The sequence below is a fragment of the Melanotaenia boesemani genome, chromosome 20 (genome assembly GCF_017639745.1).
Source record: "Melanotaenia boesemani isolate fMelBoe1 chromosome 20, fMelBoe1.pri, whole genome shotgun sequence".
NCBI classification, from domain to species: Eukaryota; Metazoa; Chordata; class Actinopteri; order Atheriniformes; family Melanotaeniidae; genus Melanotaenia; species Melanotaenia boesemani.
The window spans coordinates 17,820,427-17,841,624 of NC_055701.1; the positions used below are offsets into that span (position 1 = coordinate 17,820,427).

General features: G+C 38.5%; 2 protein-coding genes across 2 annotated transcripts; both read right to left on the minus strand.

The window, feature by feature from the left end:
• Window positions 1-1,091: 1,091 nt before the first annotated feature.
• On the minus strand, window positions 1,092-5,834 carry zmpste24 (zinc metallopeptidase, STE24 homolog). The gene is made up of 9 exons (XM_041971450.1): window positions 5,438-5,834; window positions 4,193-4,339; window positions 3,860-4,063; window positions 3,572-3,724; window positions 3,293-3,434; window positions 3,024-3,199; window positions 2,672-2,776; window positions 2,433-2,576; window positions 1,092-2,347 (listed from the first exon to the last, which is right to left on the minus strand). Exons 1-9 carry the CDS (start codon window positions 5,543-5,545, stop codon window positions 2,123-2,125), a joined length of 1,404 nt encoding a protein of 467 aa, XP_041827384.1. The 5' UTR covers window positions 5,546-5,834; the 3' UTR covers window positions 1,092-2,122.
• A 565-nt stretch (window positions 5,835-6,399) lies between these two features.
• rlf (RLF zinc finger) lies at window positions 6,400-20,531 on the minus strand. Its single transcript, XM_041971405.1, has 8 exons — window positions 20,283-20,531; window positions 17,195-17,349; window positions 15,461-15,542; window positions 13,653-13,788; window positions 13,357-13,559; window positions 12,174-12,310; window positions 11,792-11,933; window positions 6,400-11,540 (listed from the first exon to the last, which is right to left on the minus strand). The coding sequence occupies exons 1-8, from the start codon at window positions 20,460-20,462 to the stop codon at window positions 6,918-6,920; spliced, it is 5,658 nt and encodes a 1,885-aa protein (XP_041827339.1). The 5' UTR covers window positions 20,463-20,531; the 3' UTR covers window positions 6,400-6,917.
• Between the last annotated feature and the right edge of the window lie 667 nt (window positions 20,532-21,198).

The window sequence follows — 21,198 nt, forward strand, 5'->3', positions numbered from 1 at the left end:
GTTCCCCTCTGTAATGGTACGGTCTAAAAAAACAGCACCTTACGCTTACGTAGCTTCTGATCCCACCTTGATTTGTTCAAATTTATTTCTTAGGCGTGTTTTTTTATGCATTTGGTACACAAAAAAAATAATAGCAAATAAATAAATTATTATTATTATTATTATTAATTCAAACACGTTAAAACTATTATGTACAAAAGTTTTTTTATGCAAAACTTTATGGGTTCAACAAATGATTACACATACTGAGAACAGTTAAAACAAATTATCAACAATGAGACAAAAACAAAAAAACAAAACAAACACACACACATAAATGCAAATGCAAAACATACATCAGCATTAATATGTATTCAAGTCTATATTCAGGAACAGAACAATGAGAGGATTCAACTGAATATGTGATAGAGTTGATGTAATAAGCACTAGGAAGGCATTAATTACATTTTCATGTAAGTTTAAAAGCCTGACATTCTTCTCATATTTTGCATTACGCTTAGGAGATTTAACAAGTGACTTTATTTCAGTGACTTTGTTTATTAAGAATATGGCAAACACGGACTGTTGCTTTAGATATCTTTGTTTATGAATAAAGAATTTAGCATTTAATATGAAAAAGTTAATCACATGTTCAAGGGTTTTATTGGGGGGTTCTAAGTTAAAATATTCAGGTGGTCAAAGAGGTGACTATTGACAAGAGTAAAGAATATTTTGGTTCTTTAAAAAAATATGCATTAGTTTTACCTTCTACCTCATAAAAGAAACATTTATTACATCAACAGGGTAAATTTTGTGAGAATACTAAAATTAATTTCTTTTGTTGGGAACGCAGCATTTACTAGGTAGAAGCCAAGCTATCCCCCCGTTGTCATCTTGAATATAAGATCTCTAGAAAAATGTAAGAAACCCTAAGGATACATTACTTTAAATGAAAAGATTTAGGAGAAATAGCTTTTATTAGAAGATTAAATTATTTTTGAAAAGTTGTCAATACTATTACTTCTTTATCTACATGACGTTTTTTTTCATAATTTTCTATGTATTGTCAGACAATTTATATACAAGTAAAATAAGCGACCAAACTGACAAAATGCTTTGTAGGATTTTAATCAACGCAGCAAAGAAAGCACACCCTCCCTCTTTGAACAAACCAAAATCTGGCTCATGTGGTGAAAGGAACCTTATCAGCCTCCTCTCCAAAGTCCCCAATAAATACTTTACTTGCCAGGCAGGACCAAAATTGATAGAAGAAACTAAACATTGTGTCAAATTAAAATTAAACCACATTCAATGTTTTTACAATTCACTTCATACATCTTAACTCTAATCATCAAAAATACATATATACAGGTATGCTTGGACTCTTGAAGTCGAGCAAGAGCTTAAGAAAAAATAAAATAACCTCAATTTCCTCAAATCTTGTAAAAAAAAATTTAGTTTAACGTCAAATAAATGTTCACTTTTAACACAAAAACAGATGATTAGAGGCACTCAAAGTGTAATGGTGACCGAGCATCTACACAGTTCCTCTAACAAAATATAAAAACACAGCTTGGGGGACAAAACTAAATCTGGCCTGTGCATCTCAAAAGCATTAATAAAAAAATATTCTTCTATATCATCAGTAGTTGGATGTATGTCAGCATCACAACAGTAACGTCTACAGACCAGAAAACTTTTTTTTCCCTTAACTTTCTTTACTCCTTCTTACCTCTTGAAATCATAAAGAACTATTTATTTGAAATGTACATTTCTTAAACAAAATTATCAACCCAATCAGAAGAAAACAGACCAGTATAATGACTTTTTCTTTCTTTAAAAACAAGCATTGTCCAGATATATTGCTCACAGCAATTGCGTAATAGGTGTTTGAAGAGAAAGTGAGAGTAAAGGCCAACAATTTCTAGGCTGCCTCGTGCTGATGTGTTTTGGTTTTGTTGTTAAAGATTCAAAGGGAACAAAATGGAAATCAATGGCAAGTAAAGGAATAGCTAAAATAAGATAAAACTAGATGGTGGGGGACAGATGGGAAGAAAATGATCAGGGTGCATCACAGGGCCAGTAGAGGTCTGCGGAGGCCCTTCGGAGGAGGCAGCGGTCGCCGCTCCCCCTTCCAGCCCCGTCAGTCTTGCTTGACGTTGCCCAGCGCTCTGAGGCGCTCGAGAAGAGGAGGATGGGAATAGTGCCACATGGAGAACAACCAGTCTGCAACGGGGAAGCCCAAGTTGTCTTTGTTGAGCTTGATAAGAGCAGAGTAGAGCTCTGAGGCTTTACCCATACTACGTGCAAAGGCATCTGCCTGGAACTCAAACCTGCGACTCAGGACTGTCAGACAGAAGGACAGGAGCTACAAATAAAGAAGAACAGAAATGTTTAAGCAGCCCCAAACAATGGAATTTAATAAGTCAGTGCTAGTTGAATCTCATAATCACCTCATTGTATGGAGAAAAGATGAACTGGAAGATAATCATCAATCCTATTAATGTGGGCTGGCTGTCAATGAATCCAAAAGCTACAAATAGCTCCCTGCGTCCAATCAGAACAGCAAACAGGAAAAAACACAGGAAGGAATTCATCTGGAGAGAGAAAAGTTTACAGATGATGTCCATCAGCTCTTTGTGGAAAGGAAAAAAAACAACCCACTGAGACATTTGTGTAGACAATTCACTACCTGACTGATCACAATGTTCTTGACAGTATGACCGAGTTTCCAGTGGCCAAGCTCATGACCCAAAACTGCAAGGATCTCAAGGTTGTTGCATCCTTGTTTCTTGTTCTGTGGAGGTATAAAAAAGAATAATACCACAGGATTAAACAGAGAAAACCAGAATAAATAATGTAAAATCAGGTCATCTCAATCTGAGTAATGTTGGTTTCTTGTGCCACTGACACAGTGAGCACCTCACTGTTGCCTCACTAAGGTGCTGCAGCTATCAGGGCTTTTTTTTTCATAGCCACAATATTGGAAATTATTTTATAGTTTGTGTTCATAAAATGGCATCAGAGTTGTCAAGAGAGGCAACCTTGGGCTTGGTTTTTGTGTCGGTGGGTGTCTCATCACTCTCTGGCTGCTCGGGTTGTGGCTCTCCAGCCTTGTTCAGAGGAGAGTAGTCTTCCAACAGAGTATCAAACAGCACAATGCGCTTGTTCTTGAAGAAGCCATAGAAGTATGCATTGCTGTGTGATGAACGTTTGGAACCTGGAAATATGGAAATCATTTAAAGCAATTAACAAGTGAAGAATCTTCAACAACCCTAAATATAAAAAAACACACACACATTTAGAGGCTTACCTTCAACTACATAAATTTTAGTGAGGGGAAAGCTTATACTTTTGGCCATAGTCTCAATTGCTGTCTTTAACTCTCCTTCTGGCAATGGAGTGAACTTGTCAAACAGGGGAGCAATGTAATCAGCATAGATGGTTACAAGCACCTTAGACCAAAGGAAAAAGAAACACTGATTATTAGGAGTACTAAACAACCATAAACTTAGTAAACTGTTTAGTTTTTGAGATACAAGAAAGCACATAATCCTTTCTGGTCTCAGAAAAAGTTTAAAGCAGCACTAACCAGAGAAACAGCCAGGGTAAAGAGCCAAGCATAGATGAAGAAGTAGTCTCCACCGATCTTTATGATGTACAGGAGCAGTGAGGTCACAGGCAGTAGAATACACTGGGTCACAACAAACTTCTTCACAGCGTCCTTGAGGAAGAACCCCAGTGTCTAGGACAAAGATCAGAAAATTCATATGATAAAATACAAACATAAACTAAACTTTTTTACATTTACATTAATGGTGTGGTCTGAAAACATGTTATTTTAACTGATAGTTGGGTGAGTGCTGTTCAGTCAGCGCACCTGCTGATTAAAGCCATGCTTCTCCTCAATGACAAATGTGTTGTACAAACTCCAGGGAAGTCCAGTTAAGGCACTGAACAGGGTGGCAAGTGTCAGAAACACCAAGGACTGGGTGATCTCATAGTCTGGACCAAATCCGAAGCGAACTGTCACAGAACCAGCGACACCCCACAGAAATGGGATTCCACACAGTAGCAGGATCAGCTGAAGAGTTTTAATGTGGGGCATTAGCACAAAGATTGCATTAACCTTAATAATTTATTATTTTTTTGTAAATCAGAAAAGCTTTTAAAGTCAAGGTTCATTTGCTCTTTAATTGACTGGCTGTCTTACCGTCCCTTCAGTCTCAGAATAGAGACCAGACCAAAAGCTGAAGTTGCTTTTATCCAGTTGATAAAGGCGTGACTTCTCAAAGGTTTCAGAGTCCATGATCTTCCCTAGCTCCTGTGGCACATGTGTTGTTGACCTATATATTCTCCTCTGCATAGTAAAAAGAGATGAGCACATTGTTAAAAGATAACTTACATATAAATGTGGCAGCAACATGGAGCTCCACAGAATAAACCCAATCTACATATTTCTGATACAATTGATTGTATTTGTTTAATTAAAACATCTGCAATTATCAGACGGCAGGTGTATACAAACACTTTTATTAATAATTCTGATTGGTTTAGGTATATTTTCCAGATGTCTGTCTGTTTTAAAGATGTATATATTTGTTTTATCTGTGGAAATATGTTGTCTGCCTTGCAACAAATACATATACAGCTAAATACATTTCAACATTCTAGGTTAATCATGTTGAAACTGACATGACTCAGCATTTTCTGCATTAATTCCTGCTTTTAGAGGAACTGCATTAACCTTAAAGGCTACGAATTCAGCAACCATTTTTAAAAGTCTAAAATATATTTAGCACTTTTTATTTATAAGGCTATGCAGGCTTGGAGGGGGGCAGTAAAGGTTTTACTGAACCAAAATATGTAAAAACTAAATAAATAAGCTGTAAAGTCTATATGATTTCAGTTCACCACAAATGCAACTGAAATCAAACATATAGACAGTAATACAACTTAACATTTTTTCACACTAAAGAAATTAAACGATCTTTTGTACATTAATGATGATCTATTTCTCGTACAGCATAAAATAATCTAAATAATGATTTTAATATAAGCAATCTGATTAAAAAAAAGACGAAAAGTAATTGTATGTTTTCCAAGCATTTTCATGTTTAATTTCAATTCATATTTGGAAGATTTTTAAACAAGCTTTTGCTATATATATATATATATATATATATATATATATATATATATATATATATATATTTGAGACCAGGTTTGACGCTTTCTTCAAGACATACTAGACAGGAAAAGCGGGGGAAAGAAACTTGTCAAAAAAGTATATTTTATGTAAACGCAAGACTCCCCCATTCACCTTTATCGTCTCTCCTTATGAAAGCTGCTCATAAGGAGTTACAAATTACATTAGAATAACGTTTTGCTACATGTTTGATTTGGTTCCCATTTTGATCGGGCAATGGAGCATGATGCTGAAAAATTATATCCTTACCTGTCTATAAGACAAGTATGCTTCCCAAAGATACACTGTCCATGAGAACCCCAAGACAGCATAAAATATTTGTTTTTCCACCGGGAGGTCAAATATTGTTTCAACCATTTTTGCTTTGGGTTTTCCAGAGCAGCGCTGACTAGCTCGATTTTTTAGCCTGATTGGTACTTGGGCTAACGGCTAAGTAGCTTCCGCTCCTCACACAAAAACACTTCAAATTTGATTTGGATTTATATGCGAACTACCCTCACGTTTAATCTACAGATTCAGACTAAAAGCACAATCCTGGCACTAGTTTCCATTCCCAAGTCAAGGCTTTTACATCTTATATCATTCCATTCATCGATGCGAACGAGCCTGTCGATAAAAAGTCTCCACGAATTCTACCCCCTATGAAACTCGACTCGAGGAACTTTGGTTCCGCTTTGAGATTATTATTCTGTTGAATCCTTTGAAATTTTAAAATACAAGTTAACTATATAAATTAAAATTCTATGCAAAAATTACATCCCATTCAGATTTGTATAAAATTTAGTTGCTTGACTAACTTATTTGCTGTGAAAAAGAATTAAATCAGTGATTTCTCAGTATCGATGTGTATCCAGTTGGCAATGTACATCAATTGTGCAAACATGGAAAATATATGCAACGGTGGAAAGATTTTTTATGCCCAGTTATTCATCTGCGATGAAATTAGTATTGAGCCTTGTACAAATTTAACCTCAAAAGTACCTGAAACTTCTTTACCCAGCAGGCGGCGCTTCCTGTCACTTCTGGAGAATGATACCACACCCCGTTTCTATGAAAAGTTAATATGTGGCAACCAGGACCAAAATACAATTTCACCCCAAGATCTCCAGAATTTAAACACCCGCAGAATGCAACACATTTTCTTATTGGATTCACTTTAGTGTTATGACATCTGGCACACAAAAAAGTAGATTTTAATACTGACAAGGCTCTGAATTCATTATTTATTTTATTAGAAAGTGTTACATACATGTCTGCCAATGTCTGTCCACTGCATCCAAACACCGATTTAATATAAATTGAGGTGAAAAATAACCAAACATATTCCTCAAGAACATTGTAGTAAGGAAATATTCTTAGTCACTTTTCACACAAGTGAAAAGGCCTTGCAATAAGCTACTGACCAGTTCTAACTATCTGTAAAGCTGTACATTTATCTTAGAGAACTACAGTATATACACTTGTGATCATGAATTAATATATCTGATGACATTTGATATGACTTGAACTAACTGATGCCTAAAAGACAGCAAAACTGGATCTGATGTGTATATTGTTGAGGCTTGTATCTTGTTTGTTTTTATGTTTATTTCTATAAAAACCTATTTTTGGCAACTTAAAAATACAGGAGGAACACACAACATTCTGTTTTGGAAGAAATGTAAATACTGAGTCTTAGCTTGCGAAAATACAAATTAATTTGTCATGTTTACAAAGGTGCTAGGTTAAACTAACTTCCAAGAAGCAGTTTGGTGTTGTTGGTGTCAGAGGGGAAGAGGTCAGGCAACGTGGTGGTGCACACGGGCCTTCCTAACACCACCACCGGCCGGAGGTACTGTAGCTGTTTGATCGCCAGGTCCCCACACCCAGCCAGTGCTTTGTCCAGGATAGACTTCAAGTTTTGTACTGATGTGAAGTCTCCGCTCATAGCGTGGAGCTTCACCAGGGGGGAATGAGCGCGCCTGCTGCGGGTGTGAGAGATTCCCAGCTGGTTGTTCTCCTTAACAGAGCAGCTGCGTCTGAAAGTGTCGCGCCGTTTCCCAGCTGCACTTTTATCTTTTGGAGCTGTTTCTTGTATAAACTTCAGAAATGAGGATTCAAAGCCCATAGGCTTATAGGCAGCAATGTCAAAAGGGCGTGGAGATGGACTTCTAGGTTGAGAGTCTTTCAGTTTTATAGGCTGTTCAGACAGTTCGTTTTTGCGCTTTAATGGCTGGCGGACGGGAGGAGAGAGCAAAGTAGACGTCCCGTTTGTCATTTTACCACCATCTTTGTTGCTTGATGTGTCTTGGAAACCATCCTCAGTAGTAAAGCGCAGTGAGCAGGGTGGTGAGAGGTCAACAGTGACAGGACGAAGAAAAGGTTTGATTTTATCCAAGGTTAATCTCTCCTCTTGTTTCTGAGTGTTCTGCGAGGCAGCAGGTGACTCCTCGGTGTGCCCACCGGCGCTTGCTTCACCATATAGCACCTCATCTGCTCCGACAAGGACACCATTTCTCTCAACAGGTGGAAGTTCCTTCTCTTCTTCCTCTGGGAATCCCAGTGGATCACGATTATCCTCATTCTGCGTTTCAGCCTTGATGGAGTGCTGGCTCATAAGTGCAGGCTGAGCACCTGTGTTTTCTGGCTCGGCTTGGAACTCTGCTTTTCGAACCCCATTAGGAGCGCACGCTCCAGTAACAGTCAGCCTGGCTGACTTCCTCTGAATCAGTTCTTCAAGCTGCTCAGCAGTAAAAATAAGCTTCTTGTTATTCTTCACGAGATCTTCTCGAAGCATTTGGTGCACCTTCAGGTAGTGACGGTTCAAGCTGTGCAGGTACGTGACAACAGAGTCACAGTCCTGAACCATGCATGGGTAGGAAGCACGCATGCAACGGTCTTGACACATCTGTAGCGCTTCTTCATGAGATCTTAAGACAAAACGACTGAAAGAATTTGTTTCTGTTGGCAATTTCTTCTCAAGACTGTCATTGCAGCTTTCTTCCAACTGGGCTGTTGCTTCAGAATTTTGACTTAAAATATTTTCCTGTGTGGTGGGTGAACCAGGTTCTTCTTCTTTCTGAGAGTTCGGTGGTGCCACTATGAGCTTCTTTTGGCACCCAGTGATTGACTTTTTGTGAGTGCTCTGCAGTCGTACCACCAGTGAATCATAGTACTCAAAGTGACTATAAAGTGTATGTTTCTTAAGTGCATCATTATGACTGAACACCCTTGAGCAGCCGTCATATTTACACCTTATTAGCTGATGTGGCTGAGAATGATAATCACGAGTGTGACGCACCAGGCTACTTTTAAGGTGGTACGAGGCGTTACAGTTAGCAAAGTGACATTTGAACTGTGGCTGAGGTTCATCTGAGTTCGGGTGAGACTTTTTCTTTGTGGACTCTTTTCTGACTTCTGGACTATGACGCACATCTCCGTCTTTTTCCAGCAGGAGCTGAGAGCGATTGTAATGATGTACTAATTGCAGGTGGCGTACAAGGCCTCCCTGGGTGGAAAAAGCTGCAGCACAGTTTTTTGCCACACAATGAAAGGGTTTACTGAATTTATCCAGAATATAACACAGATTACTTTTGGCTACCAAACGTCTTGTTGTTCTGACCTGTTGTGTGGCTGTATCCTCACTTTCTCCTTTCTGCTCACTGGCTTCCCCCCTACTCTCCGCTTCATCCTCTCCTTCCTCTTCAGATGGAGAGTGACTGTCAAAGTTGTGTCCATTTTTGCTTATCGCAGTTGAGTTTTTTGTCTCGCGTTGGCGTTGCAGCTTAAAGCTCTCCTTCCTCTTTTTCGGACTGTGGTTTGTCAGGGGTTCTGATGTTTTCTTGGTTGGTGATGTAGGTTCTTTGTTTCCCTCAGATCGGACAGATCCACAGCTTATTTTGTCCACTATACTCTCACTCATGTTATGGGCGGTGATATAATGGGCCTTCAACACGTGCTTCTCTCTGTGACTCTTGGAGCAAAACTGGCAAACGTAAGGCTTAAAAGAGGTGGTTTTCAAAGACGTCATCTTTTTGGCCTCTTCAATGGTACGGCCATGTTTGGTGTTATAATGGCGCAGTAAGCTGTAACTTTGCGCCGTCCTGAAGCCACATGCTTTCACCTCACAGACGTATGGCTTAGCAGCGGCCAGTGAATCGTTACAGTCCTCATCACTGGTTACTAATGCCTCCTCAGTTTGAACTTTTACCTTATCTCCAGGCAGATGGGGTCTATTCTTGAGCAACACAATGGGAGGCTTTGCCATGATGGCCTGATGAAGAGCCATTTGTGATGCGTTTGAGTCTGTGGTGGACTGTGGGGTTTGACTTGGCAAACTGTGAGGCGGTGATGAGTTTAGGCTCAGTTTACTCAGCCTAATCAGAATGTCTTTAAGAGCGTCACTTTTTGGGTTAAGGCTGAGCGAGCTTGTTTCATTGCTTTTAGAATGAGAGACCACCTTTTTCACTTTGCCAGTCTCCGCAGGTTGATATGAAGTTGAGGGCTCGTGTTTTCCCTTTTTCTCACCATCTGGCTCAGTTTTAATGGTCTTTTTGGACTTGGAGTCCTGTTCTTTGTCATGCTTCTGCTCCTTGTTCTCCAGTTTAATGTGCTCTGGGTGAGCACATTTCAGATGTCTCTGGACATCTCTGGCTCTGGAAAAAGTCATTCCACACTTCTCAAAGCCACAAGTGAACTTACTTCCATCAAAACACACAGCCACCAATGTTATTGTTGCCTTTGGCTCCTTGACATCAGATTCTTGTGAAGAGGAGGTACAGCTAACCAATGGAGAGTTGAGGGCATCTCCATTTATCGTGTCTGTTGGATTGACTGACTTATTAGGATGCACCGATGGCTCATTAAAAGTCTTAAAAAGTTTCCGTTTTGCCTTCCTTTGAGCCTCAAAGTCATCTTCTGTGAAAGTGATGTTGTGTGTGGATAAATGCTTTATGAAATCCTTTTTGGACAAGTAGTATTTTCGACATTTAGAACTAGAGCAAGTAAAGGCTGCATCTCTGAAATGCTGTGCTTCATGGTGATATATCTGACCCAAGTCGGAGTAGGTGACGTAACAGCCTTTGAGCTCACACTGGTAGTTCAGCTGATAGCCGTGGGTCTGCTTGTGTGTGACAAGTTCGTTAGACGTACTAAACTGTGCCCCGCAGCCCACAACCACACACTTGTAAGGCTGATCACCAAAGTGAACTCTTCTATGTTTGCGGTGATGGTAAGCTGAGACAAAATGACGCCTACAAAATACACACTTCTCACGCTTGTCTCTCATCTGATGAAAATGCTTCACATTCCCATCACCTATGTGATCTGATTTCAAGTGGACATACAAGTACTTAGAATGTTTAAAGATCCTAGTACACCCGGTTCCTGGACATGGGTACTCATCGCGGTTCTGCAGTTTGAAGTGTTGCTCGATGTAGTCGAAGGTTACGTGCTCGTCATCGTCAGCTTGCTTCTCTTTGACGGTTTTCGCTTTCTCCACGATGTGATGCAACACATCTGGATCGTGTGTGGATTTGTAGTACCGCATCAAGGATGGGTCGATGGGGATTTCTCCAGGTTCAATGTCATCATCCTCATCTATCTGTTTCTGCATGTCCTCGCTCTTCACATCATTTTGGGAAGCAAATACTTCACTCGGAATGTGGTCTTTCAAATGAGGAACCAGGTCTTCCCTGCTTTTGAACTTTTCCAAGCAAACAGGACAGGGGTGACTGTTGTCCCTGGCGTGTCTTTTGGAGTGGTTAATCATCTGCGAGTCAGCAACTGACCTCTTACAAATCTTACAGAACTTCTGCCTGTTTGTTTCAGATACTCCTTTGATATCTGTGTTGTTAGTAGTCTGTTTATTATCCTGATGCTCATAATCAAGACCTCCATTTATTTTGTTTTGGTTCTCAGACTCTCCTCTCACTGCAACTCCTTGTATTTCATGTTGTTTTGCCTTTTCTTGTTTGTCCACTACCTCTTCCTCTTCTGACTCGGGCCTCAACCCTAGAAGGGAGCTGCAGCGATACTTCAGAGTTTTCCAATCCCAGAATTCGGGGTCGAAAGGCCAGTATGCTTTCAGCGCCAATAGCAACTCGCAGCGTAGTGAGTTGGGAATAACCTCGTTTTCCTGGTCATACTTTTGGTCAGGACGTAAGTAGAGCTCCTCAAGACAAGTAAAGGCTTCCTGGCAGGGGCCAAGTAAGAACTCAGTGAGTTGGCAGGCACGCAACACTTCAAGATCATTTGACAGAAGGCAAGACATCGTTTTACAGACAGAAGTTCGTGTTTCAGAGTCATCCTGTTTTGGAAGTTGTAGGGCTTTGACACAAAGTTCTATTGAAGCAGGTATCCCCAGATCTTCCGCCTAAAAAGAGAGTGATGCTGTTAAAGAGTGCCAGGACAATAAAATCACCCTCACCCAAATTTACACTTAGCCACATTTATGCATCTGTGTTGGCAAGATTACAAACAATATTTGTCTGTTTTGACAGGCTACATGCAAATAACGGTGAGGCATCTGTCAGTAGATGGTAATGTATCTAAAGCAGTTTCTCCAAAAATGACAGTAGCTGAACTTCTAATATAATTAATGGACGGCCCTGATGTTTAACTCACCTCTGCCTGAATCACACGGACCAGGAAGAGCAAATGTTGTACTGTTTTGGCAATGGCACCAAGCTGAAGGCATCGTTCGAGAAGAGACATCAATGAAGGGTCGAGCCTCCTCTGAAGTTTACTCCACAACAGAGTCAACTCCCTTTCAATTAAAAAACAGAAAAGAAAAAGGCAAAAAATTTTTTGAATAATTCTAAATTAATGCATACACATGCTTGACTCTGAAAACAACATGACAAATATGCAAACTTTAAGACAACCAATGTGAAAAATGGAAGAGCTTTGATTTAGACATCTAATTAGGTTGCTTTTGGATCAATAATCAGTCATTATATATAACAGCAACCCCACATACAGTCTGAGCCAAACAGAGACGACTCACCAGGAGCAGTATAGACTCTGCTGTTGAAGCTGCTGTGTAAGGAAAGTTGTGCACAGAATGAAGGCTGTATTTTCCTCCCCCTCAGTCTCCAAATTGCACGTGATTTCCAGAACATCCTTACAGTCCAGTCTGGAAATCTGACATGGTACACAAGAAAATGGTGTTTAACTCACAGAAAACACATCTCTAGACATCTGTGACTTAAATACAGGAAAGAAAACTTTAAGCCATAATTCCCTTTTTTAATTGAATGTAAATGTGAAGTGGAAATCAGTTCATTGCATGATGGAGCTGAGGCCAAATGAAATTATATCTTCCAGCAGTATTTAACAAACACAAATTGCTTTGATTCTGGATATCCATGGATCAAAATTGTGAGGTTTCGGGAAAACAGAACTGTTTTAACTGGATTACAGTTTATTCCCAAATATATGAAAGGTTTGTAAACAGCTTAAGACCCTTAAAGGGTCAAATAATTAAGTAGAGTGGGCTGAACTGCTGATAGCTTAGACCTTTAGGAGTTCAATAGTCCTTTTTTTTGTCAAGTCCAGCAACACCTGCAACTTCTTTAATGATTTTCAGTCCATTAAACTGTTATTTACAGCAGACAATAAAGAATCAACTTGATAGATAAGCTCTGTGTTAATCCCCTTTAAATTCCTTTTAAAGTATAGGCTAAAAGGCTGTATATGAAATATGAAAATAGGCCACAAAGAACACAGATTACTCATTCTGCGCATGCTCATAGTTTTCCAACTGAATGCTAGTAAACTAGAGCTCCATTTGCATGAGAATTTGGGGCTCTATTTTTGGAAAGAGTGCAGATAAACTTTATAAATAGGTCCACTGTCAATTACACACAAGTTTGATCTACAAATACAACCCATTCTAATATATTTTTAATGGCACCAGGAGAGGAATACATGCAGTTTGAGACTCTGTATGTGGTACTAAACACAAAGAAATGGTTTTGTCTGTCCTCTAAAACCTGTCTAATGTGACTGGTGCTGTTCTGTTGTAGGATTCCTGACACATTACACCTGATTTAACACTTTGTATCCTACGCTAAAAATAAAATCCAGCAGGATGGTTTGGTTTATCTATGAATAAGTTAAAAAGGAGGATGGTGTCATCAAATCAAGGTGGAGTTTTTGCATGTTAGCTAAGAAAAGCATTTCCATACCTCCATTATGGCTTCTTCATTGGGAAGCAGGTGACAGAGCAGGGAGACGTATGTTTGACGAAACGTCGCTTGGTTGGGAATTAAGCTGCACTCAGTGCAAGCTTTGGCCAACACCACCGCTTTGGCCACTTCCCCCATCTTTTCCAGATGTTTCACTCGCATCTCCATGAAGCCCTCACCCTCCAGGCTTATGTACGCATCAACTACAGACAGAATTAAAACATGATCTCAGTTGAAAGTCATCTATAAAATGATAGGAATTTGGTCTGCGATGCCATGTCCAAGTAGCCCCTAACCTTCCTCTGGGTTGGTGGGCTGGCCAGTAAGAAGAGCAGTGAGGACTGAGTTACTCCATGCTCCACCCTCTCCTGTAATCTGGAGTAAAGCTTGGAGGTCTGTGCTTCCATACTGTAACAAAGTGTCATGTGCAATCTGGAAAAAATAAAAATAAAACAAAAAACACAACAAATTAAATGTATTATAATGAGTTTTACAAATTAATCCCAAAGCCATTAATACAACTTTAGTTACTTCAATGTAATGATTTACCTCCTTAATACAAAGAACATCTTTTAAAAACTTATTGTATCTGCATAGAAAACTGGAAAACAGCTCAGCACAAGGTGCTGCTTTCAAAGTACTTAAAGATAAAACATTTTCCTATTAAAAAAAATCAAAGAATTTAATTATTGAACAAATTGCAAGCAAATACAGCCCACTCAGCTAAATATATTGCAGCAAAGTTATCTGGGTCACATTAAAAGAGCACAAAATCACAATGGAACAGACCCTTTCCAAACCAGGCTACACCTGCAACTCCCTAAACAATGTACAGCACATTAAACAATTACTTACTGTCTGCAGTTAAAAAATAATAATTTGAGTTAAAGTACTTCTGTGTTAATCTGCGTTCAATTTCTTTTAAAGTATGAGGCTAAAAACTCACTTTTAAAACATGAAAATAGGACACAAGTTGAAGGTTTTCAAAATGATAAAAGAATACCAGAAAGAAAACTGGCTCCTGGTGACAGCTTGTATGGTGGGAAATACCTGAAAGGCTATGCTTGATGGACTCTGACATCTGTCTGTAAAGCTGTAAAACTGTTCTATACAAGGTATGACTGAATTGGTAGAGGCCAAACACCAATGTTTTAGACCAGGGGAGCCCAAGTCAGGTCCTTGAGAACATTGTGTCTGATGTTTCTGTGGTGTGGGTTAAGTTAAGAGTGATTTTGTCCGATGCGATCCAGGGGAGAGGAAGAGATCATAGATAATGAACATGCTCAATATGTGCGACTAGAAATCCTGTAGTATGGTGGGTGCTCTGAGAGGAGCCGAGCACGCAAGTGTGTAATGTCACCTGTATCAGAACAAAAGCCAATCAAGACGTGAGTTGACTCAGCTGACTGACGAACGAGGAAGTAAAAAAAAAAAAAAAAAACTCAGCTAAAGATCAAGCAAGAAAAAGAAAAAACAGCATTTTCAGCAGTAACGGTGTTATATTGATGGGAAGAGTGATCGGTTAGATTACTTGTTAGTGAAGGAATGCTGAAGTTTTCAATATGCAAGGTTTTAATACTGAGCATGAAGAACCTGATCCTGAAGAATCGGTTATTGTGGTGTGCTCCGTTGTGCACACCACACACTGTAAGATCAGAAGAGAGAAATCTTGTGCAATCTGTCTGTTGTTATCAACAAGTGTGTGGTCTCTGAATCTGTGAAGATTTGAAGAATCCTGTAATGTGTACCAGCCTTAACCTGCAACTTTTATGCATCCCTTGTCCAATACACCTGAATCACCTGAATTCCCTCCTCCGCATGTCATTCAGCTCTGCAGAGGCCTGGTAATGAGCCATTCATTTGATTCAGGTGTGTTGGAGAAGGGACGCATCTAAAAGTTGCAGGATGGTAGATGTGGAGGACTGGACTTGGGGACCCCTGGTTTAGACTCAACAGGAGGCAAACAGAAAAGCAACACTGCTGTCTTCTCCAATTTAAGCTATGTACTCCCACACTTCTATATCACAAGATGCTTAACAAACATAGCACTGAAAAATAGTATATGACACCACACAATTTACATAAGCTTTTAAAAATCTTCTACCTGAACAGAGTGGTGGAACTGAACCCAGGCTTCAAATGGGATTTCATTTTCAGGCACTGACAGCAAAAGTTCAAAACAGCTCCTGCAAGAAAGAAAAAACACTTTTATTTAACTATAATGAAATGGGCAATGGTAAAAATGCAATGACTAAGACTGAAATAACTTATTTCATTTCTAAATAAATTAAAGTTTTGCTGATGTGATGAGCAGGATGTGAGATTATAAAGACCAACCAGGCTGAAAAAAATCTGGGAATCATGTTTAAAAGTTCAAAACCAGCGTTTAACTAAAAATTAATTTTATATAAGCAGCTTCTGTAAATCCCATTTGTAGCTGTGGTAATAAATACTGCACAGACTTTTTAAAATGTCAGCATTGCTAATTAAACTGACAGCTGTTTACATCACTGTTTAGACTCATTATGCACCATCATTTCTGAAAACCTTAAATATGATTTTGCTGGTTGCAGTTTGCAGTTTATGCCACTAGATGTCACTGCATTTGACACACTGATTCTTTAAAGTGCAACAAGTTGATATTTTTGGACAAATGTGTACAACAAATACTGCCTGAGCAAAGGTGTTTGATGTGGATGTGATGACCCACTTTTAAACTTTTAAACAATGCTCAGGGCCTGTTCACACCAAAATACTAAAACAGTAAAATCCAAAGCTTTTGTTGCACTCTGGTCTCTTGTTTACATGGTAACAGAGTTTTGGGTGGATAAAACTGTCAAGATTTGACAACAGCATCCAGGGTGAAATTTTCTCGCAAGCCAGGTCCTGTCAGTGTAAACTGGAAGTGGAATCTTTTGGTGACGATCTTGAACTGGCGGACCTCCGCATCATGTTTGTGCTGCTACATCTTTTTAATTTATTTGGTGTGTTAAAGGAAAACCTGTTTCTGGTAGGGTCCTTATGTCGTCAGCAAAGACATAGAGGTTACATGTGCCAGATAACTAGCAGCTGACACGTAAAACTTCTGTTGTTGTGTTTTTTCCCAGTCTTATGAGGATGAGGTGCACACCTGCGTGTGTCGTTGCAAAGTTTCACTGCCCACTAATCCTGAAATGCACACTACATCGTTTCTGGTCCTCTTTGTGTTTTCTCCTGCATGGACATAGTTTTCATTTCGCTGTTGTGTAAATGCTTTTTTTTTTTTTTCAAAAATGCAAAGGAAAAATATTTGCCTTTTGCGTGGAAACAGGGCCTTAGTTGATTAAATCAGAAACAACATAGTAGCTTTGAGAGAATTTCAAAAGAAACCCAGATTACATTTTTCCAAGTACGATTTAAAATAATTACATAAATAAAGATAAATCAAGAGTTTAGAGGACGATTGCCCCTTAAACTCAATACGGATCCTTAATCGCTGTATTTTATGCATGCTACGCCACCCCATCTGGCTGCAGAACTATTCATTGATTGAGTCCTTATTCCAGAGAATTTCTGCTGTAAAGATTAAAATTCATTGGTCTTTAATGACATCAATCTCAAGGAAACACCTGAATCAAGATATTAGGCTAAGTATAGATTGTCAGCTTTTGCAGACCGGCTATTAAAATAGAAGTATTTGTCATGCAGGTCATGGTAATCCTACGAGCTTGAATAAAAGGCAGCTGGACTTCAATTCACTCTCTTAGGATAACAAAAGAAAATGTAACCACTTCATCTTTAAACAGAATGATGTGTGTGTAAAGAATAGTTTAATTTAAATATCAGTCTCTGTACTCACAAAGCTAGTCTCTTCAAAACAAGGGCCACTCTGTCGGACTCTGCAGTGAGGTGGGATCGGGCTGCAGCAAAGCAGTTTATAGACAGGCAGTAGACCTCCAGAAGAGGCAGACCATGCTCCATGGAGTTCCTGCTCCCAGCATAGTGCATCAGTGCCTACACACAAAAAACACAACTATTACAAGAGGATAAAAGTTATTAAAACAACCTGCAAAAGTGTGTAAAACTGTTTAGAAAAGGAGATCAGATGGCATGGGCGGAGGGAAAGGGGTTGTTCCTCTGAGGAGATATGCCAGTCTACACCAGATTGATCCCAGTTGACTGTCTGGGGTGAGGGGCTCCTGATTGGGTCTGAGGGGACGTCAAGGTGCGGCATACTGTATGAAAACCCCCAATCTGAACTGCAAAACCCTTAGAGGTTTGTGTAGAACAGATGCCTAACTTTAATATAATAAATGACATTATTATGGTTTTACACCATATGATTTCACCCAATCTGAATTTCTAATTAATGTGAGCACAAGTAAAACTAAACATTCAATCTCAAACAACTCAAAAGATAAAATAAAGTGATAACCAACAACAAAATAGTTTAATTCATTCTTCACCTTTGGCAGTCACGACAATGTTATTTTCAGTAAATATTTTTAACTTTTCCCAGATATGAAGATGTCTACATCTAAAAGCTGTTCATCACCTGTACTTGGATGACAGACATACACATAAAATTATCACAGAAACTTAAATAGCAGCAACATCCCAGGAGTCTCATTTGTCAGACAGCAGAAAGCTTGCTGGTTGGTGCACATGTCCACAGAGGCAATTCCCCTCTGTCTAAATATATGGTACCCACTCAGTGGAGCCAAGAATATAGCCATGTGCAATTTGAATATAATGATATATATAATGATATATATATATATATATATATATATATATATATATATATATATATTTTACTACAACAGACACAAAATTGTGTAATTAATATTTTATGACTTAAGCAGTGGTTGAACAGCTATGAGGTGGCTGAAATTCATTTTGCCCGTTAACCAAGATTAATTGGAAATATGAAAATTATAAGATTTCAAGATGGTACTCTGGAGGATGTAAACCAAAAGAATTTTTCCCTCGTCTTATCTTCTATATTTGTAGTACTAGAGTATAACCAGGACTTAGTAACAGGTTTGATCGCTGTGGGTGGAGCTCACTTATCAAGTGAACTTTGAATTTATACTTTTTAACAGTAATAAATAATATGAATTAATAAGAATTTTAATAATTCCATTTTTGGCCCATGTCAAAGCAGATTATGTATAGAATACAATTAGTAATGTATTATTATTTATTAGTATTTTCCTTTTTTATTGAAGAAAAAAAAAAAAAACTTGCTGACACTTAAAATCAAATCCAGCAGATATCAGCTGCAACACAACAGATTTAACAGAACAATAAAGACAATCTAGTAATTTCAACCAATAACACACGTTATAATTAAATAACAGACTGTCAGTCCGAGATCAGTTAATCAAAAAACCTAAACAGCAATATTTTGAGAGATAGGTTCAGACCCATGGATCTAATTTACACAAAACAACACCAACTTAACAAAACAACACTCACTACAGTTTGTAAGGATGATCTGGACTGAGTTTAATCCAGCTGCAGACCTGACACATGTTCCTTTCTTTGTGTTGGACCACTTTCTTATGTCCATTGTCCAGAGGTATTAGTCTGCTTCATTGAAGCTACCCAATGACTTTGCACTAAATCCCGCAATAATTAAAGAACGGATTATGTGCTTTGAGTTATCATGATGTTTGGTGACTATATGCATAACAAAAACAAGTACATAGTGACAGAAAATGCAGAAATAATTGTACTTATCATTTTTCTTTGTTTACTAGTCACGAAACAACGTATGATTTTATCATACAAATAACACAATATCATAACTAATATGTAAATGTGTCCCAAGTTAAGCTTCATTTATATACAAAGGCCAAATACTGGTTCACTAACTACTTTGGTCATAATTATTCATGTAAAATAGCAAGAAAACTGACTGTGAAGCCGTTCCTTCTCAGTTTTCTATGGGAATATTTAAATAGCTTTAAATATAGATGCCTTTATTTACATTTATACATGCCTGTAATAATTTTGATCATTTATAATTTTCACAAACCAACCAATTAAGTAAGGCTGCAATTGACAAATTATTATTGGTAATTATGTATAATTATAGTAATATGTATAATTATTAGTTTATTATACATTATAAGAGTTTACTTTAAATTATGCTCCCTCAAACTACCTAACTTTCACTTAGATATCAATTTCATTGCAGGACTTCAAATTGCAATTAGTATTTTAACATCGCTGACTAAAGTAAAGTCTTTAAATACTCCTTCCACAGCGTATAGATTTTAATATACAGTCTTTTTTTAATTTAAACAACATCTATTGTTAATAAGGGGGGAAAGAAGGAAGACATGGCAGATGCAAAGCACTGCCAGTCAATTTCAACGACACGCAAATGCTCCTATATACATAGTGTAAAACCACTTCATGTACAGAAAACGACACCCAACGCGTGTAAGATAAGTGCATCTTATTGCCCAACATGGATTTTCGTAAAATTGTGAGTAAATACCCCACAATGCTGCCCCGCCCCATATGCATACAGTATTGCATGATGTGCAACTATGACAATATCATGCAAATACAAAACATCTTATATACGTCTACATCTTTTCCAATATGTTCAAATTCGGAAATAACACGAAGCTAAACGACGTAAATCAAAGCAACTCGAACATGCAAAGAGGCAATAAATTACCCAGCCAATGCAACTGGCCCAATGATAGTGAGTTATTTAGATAAACTGAATACATGAACAGATCAAACTGATTTAAAAAATAATAAGATCGTGCAGTTACTTTCCGAAATAAAACTTAGCAGTGCAACCAGAAGGCCAGCATCCACTGCAAATTATTTTATTTATCGGGCGTATCGGGCTGCGAGAAAAACAGTCCCGGGTGAGCTAACGGAAGGCTAATGGTAGCTTCGATGTTGCATGTACACATTACCTGACAGAAGTTATCGCAGTACTCTGTGGAAGATGCTATGGATATTTCTTGTTGCCTGAGTACATCTTCGAAAGCTCTCAGTGTGGCCAGCAAGGTTTCCATTGCGATTAGAGTATCTTCGGCCGTGTCCAGGGCCCAGTCGTTCCATTCGTGATCCGCTTCGACATTATTCTCCGCCATCTTCGCTCTCCGCCACGGCGCGTATGCAGTGCAGAATGACGCCGCCTTCAATGGCTCTCGGAAATTTGGAATTTATCATGTGAACTTCACCTGGATGACCTGAAAATAAAAATGGGAAGTGTGACTAGAGGGGCTGAGATGGAACTCTTATTAGTACTGCAGTTTACATGCGTTTTGCATTTACTTGATTTTTTCGTTTGTTTTGTAAACTCAGTTATGTTTTATTTAGTTTTTAATGCAATCCTTTGTATTTTTTTAAATAAGAAAATAGTTTATTTGTGCTCCTCATCGCTTTCTGGTTCACCCTGGAGTGTATTCAGATTTGAAAACAATATTGCTACACATTCACTAAATATTTAGTTGAATTTTTAGTTTAAAAGTTATGTTTGTGTGCATAGATTAGTGAACATGCCTTTGGCCTCAAGCTGAAGGCCACTGGGCCCAGCAGTCAGCTGCCAAGAAAATATGTAAATACTGTAAAAGCAACTACAAACTACAATGTGCTGTTGTGGAGACATAAAAAAAGAAAAAAACACCCAAATCATTATATAGCAATGAGAAGGTCAGATCAGTGCGGTAAAATATGCTTAAAATAAATCAGATAAACTAATTAACAAACATGGGTGCTGATCCTCTGTATGGCAGATGATGGGTCCAACATGTCCTTGTTTTATTATAAATCCATGCAGTCACAGGAAGGCAACATGAAATTTAGTGACTGGTCTCCTCACCAGCA

Excerpts from the sequence above, each read along its gene's own strand:
- rlf (XM_041971405.1), bottom strand. The coding sequence starts at position 20,462 with ATGGCGGAGAATAATGTCGAAGCGGATCACGAATGGAACGACTGGGCC. Across the intron at positions 13,789-15,460 it reads AGTTCCACCACTCTGTTCAG|ATTGCACATGACACTTTGTT; the intron begins GTAGAAGATTTT and ends TATTTTTTCCAG. Across the intron at positions 11,541-11,791 it reads TCCGTGTGATTCAGGCAGAG|GCGGAAGATCTGGGGATACC; the intron begins GTGAGTTAAACA and ends CTCTCTTTTTAG.
- zmpste24 (XM_041971450.1), bottom strand. The coding sequence starts at position 5,545 with ATGGTTGAAACAATATTTGACCTCCCGGTGGAAAAACAAATATTTTAT. Across the intron at positions 4,064-4,192 it reads ATTCTGAGACTGAAGGGACG|CTGATCCTGCTACTGTGTGG; the intron begins GTAAGACAGCCA and ends AAAACTCTTCAG. Across the intron at positions 2,777-3,023 it reads ACACAAAAACCAAGCCCAAG|AACAAGAAACAAGGATGCAA; the intron begins GTTGCCTCTCTT and ends ATACCTCCACAG.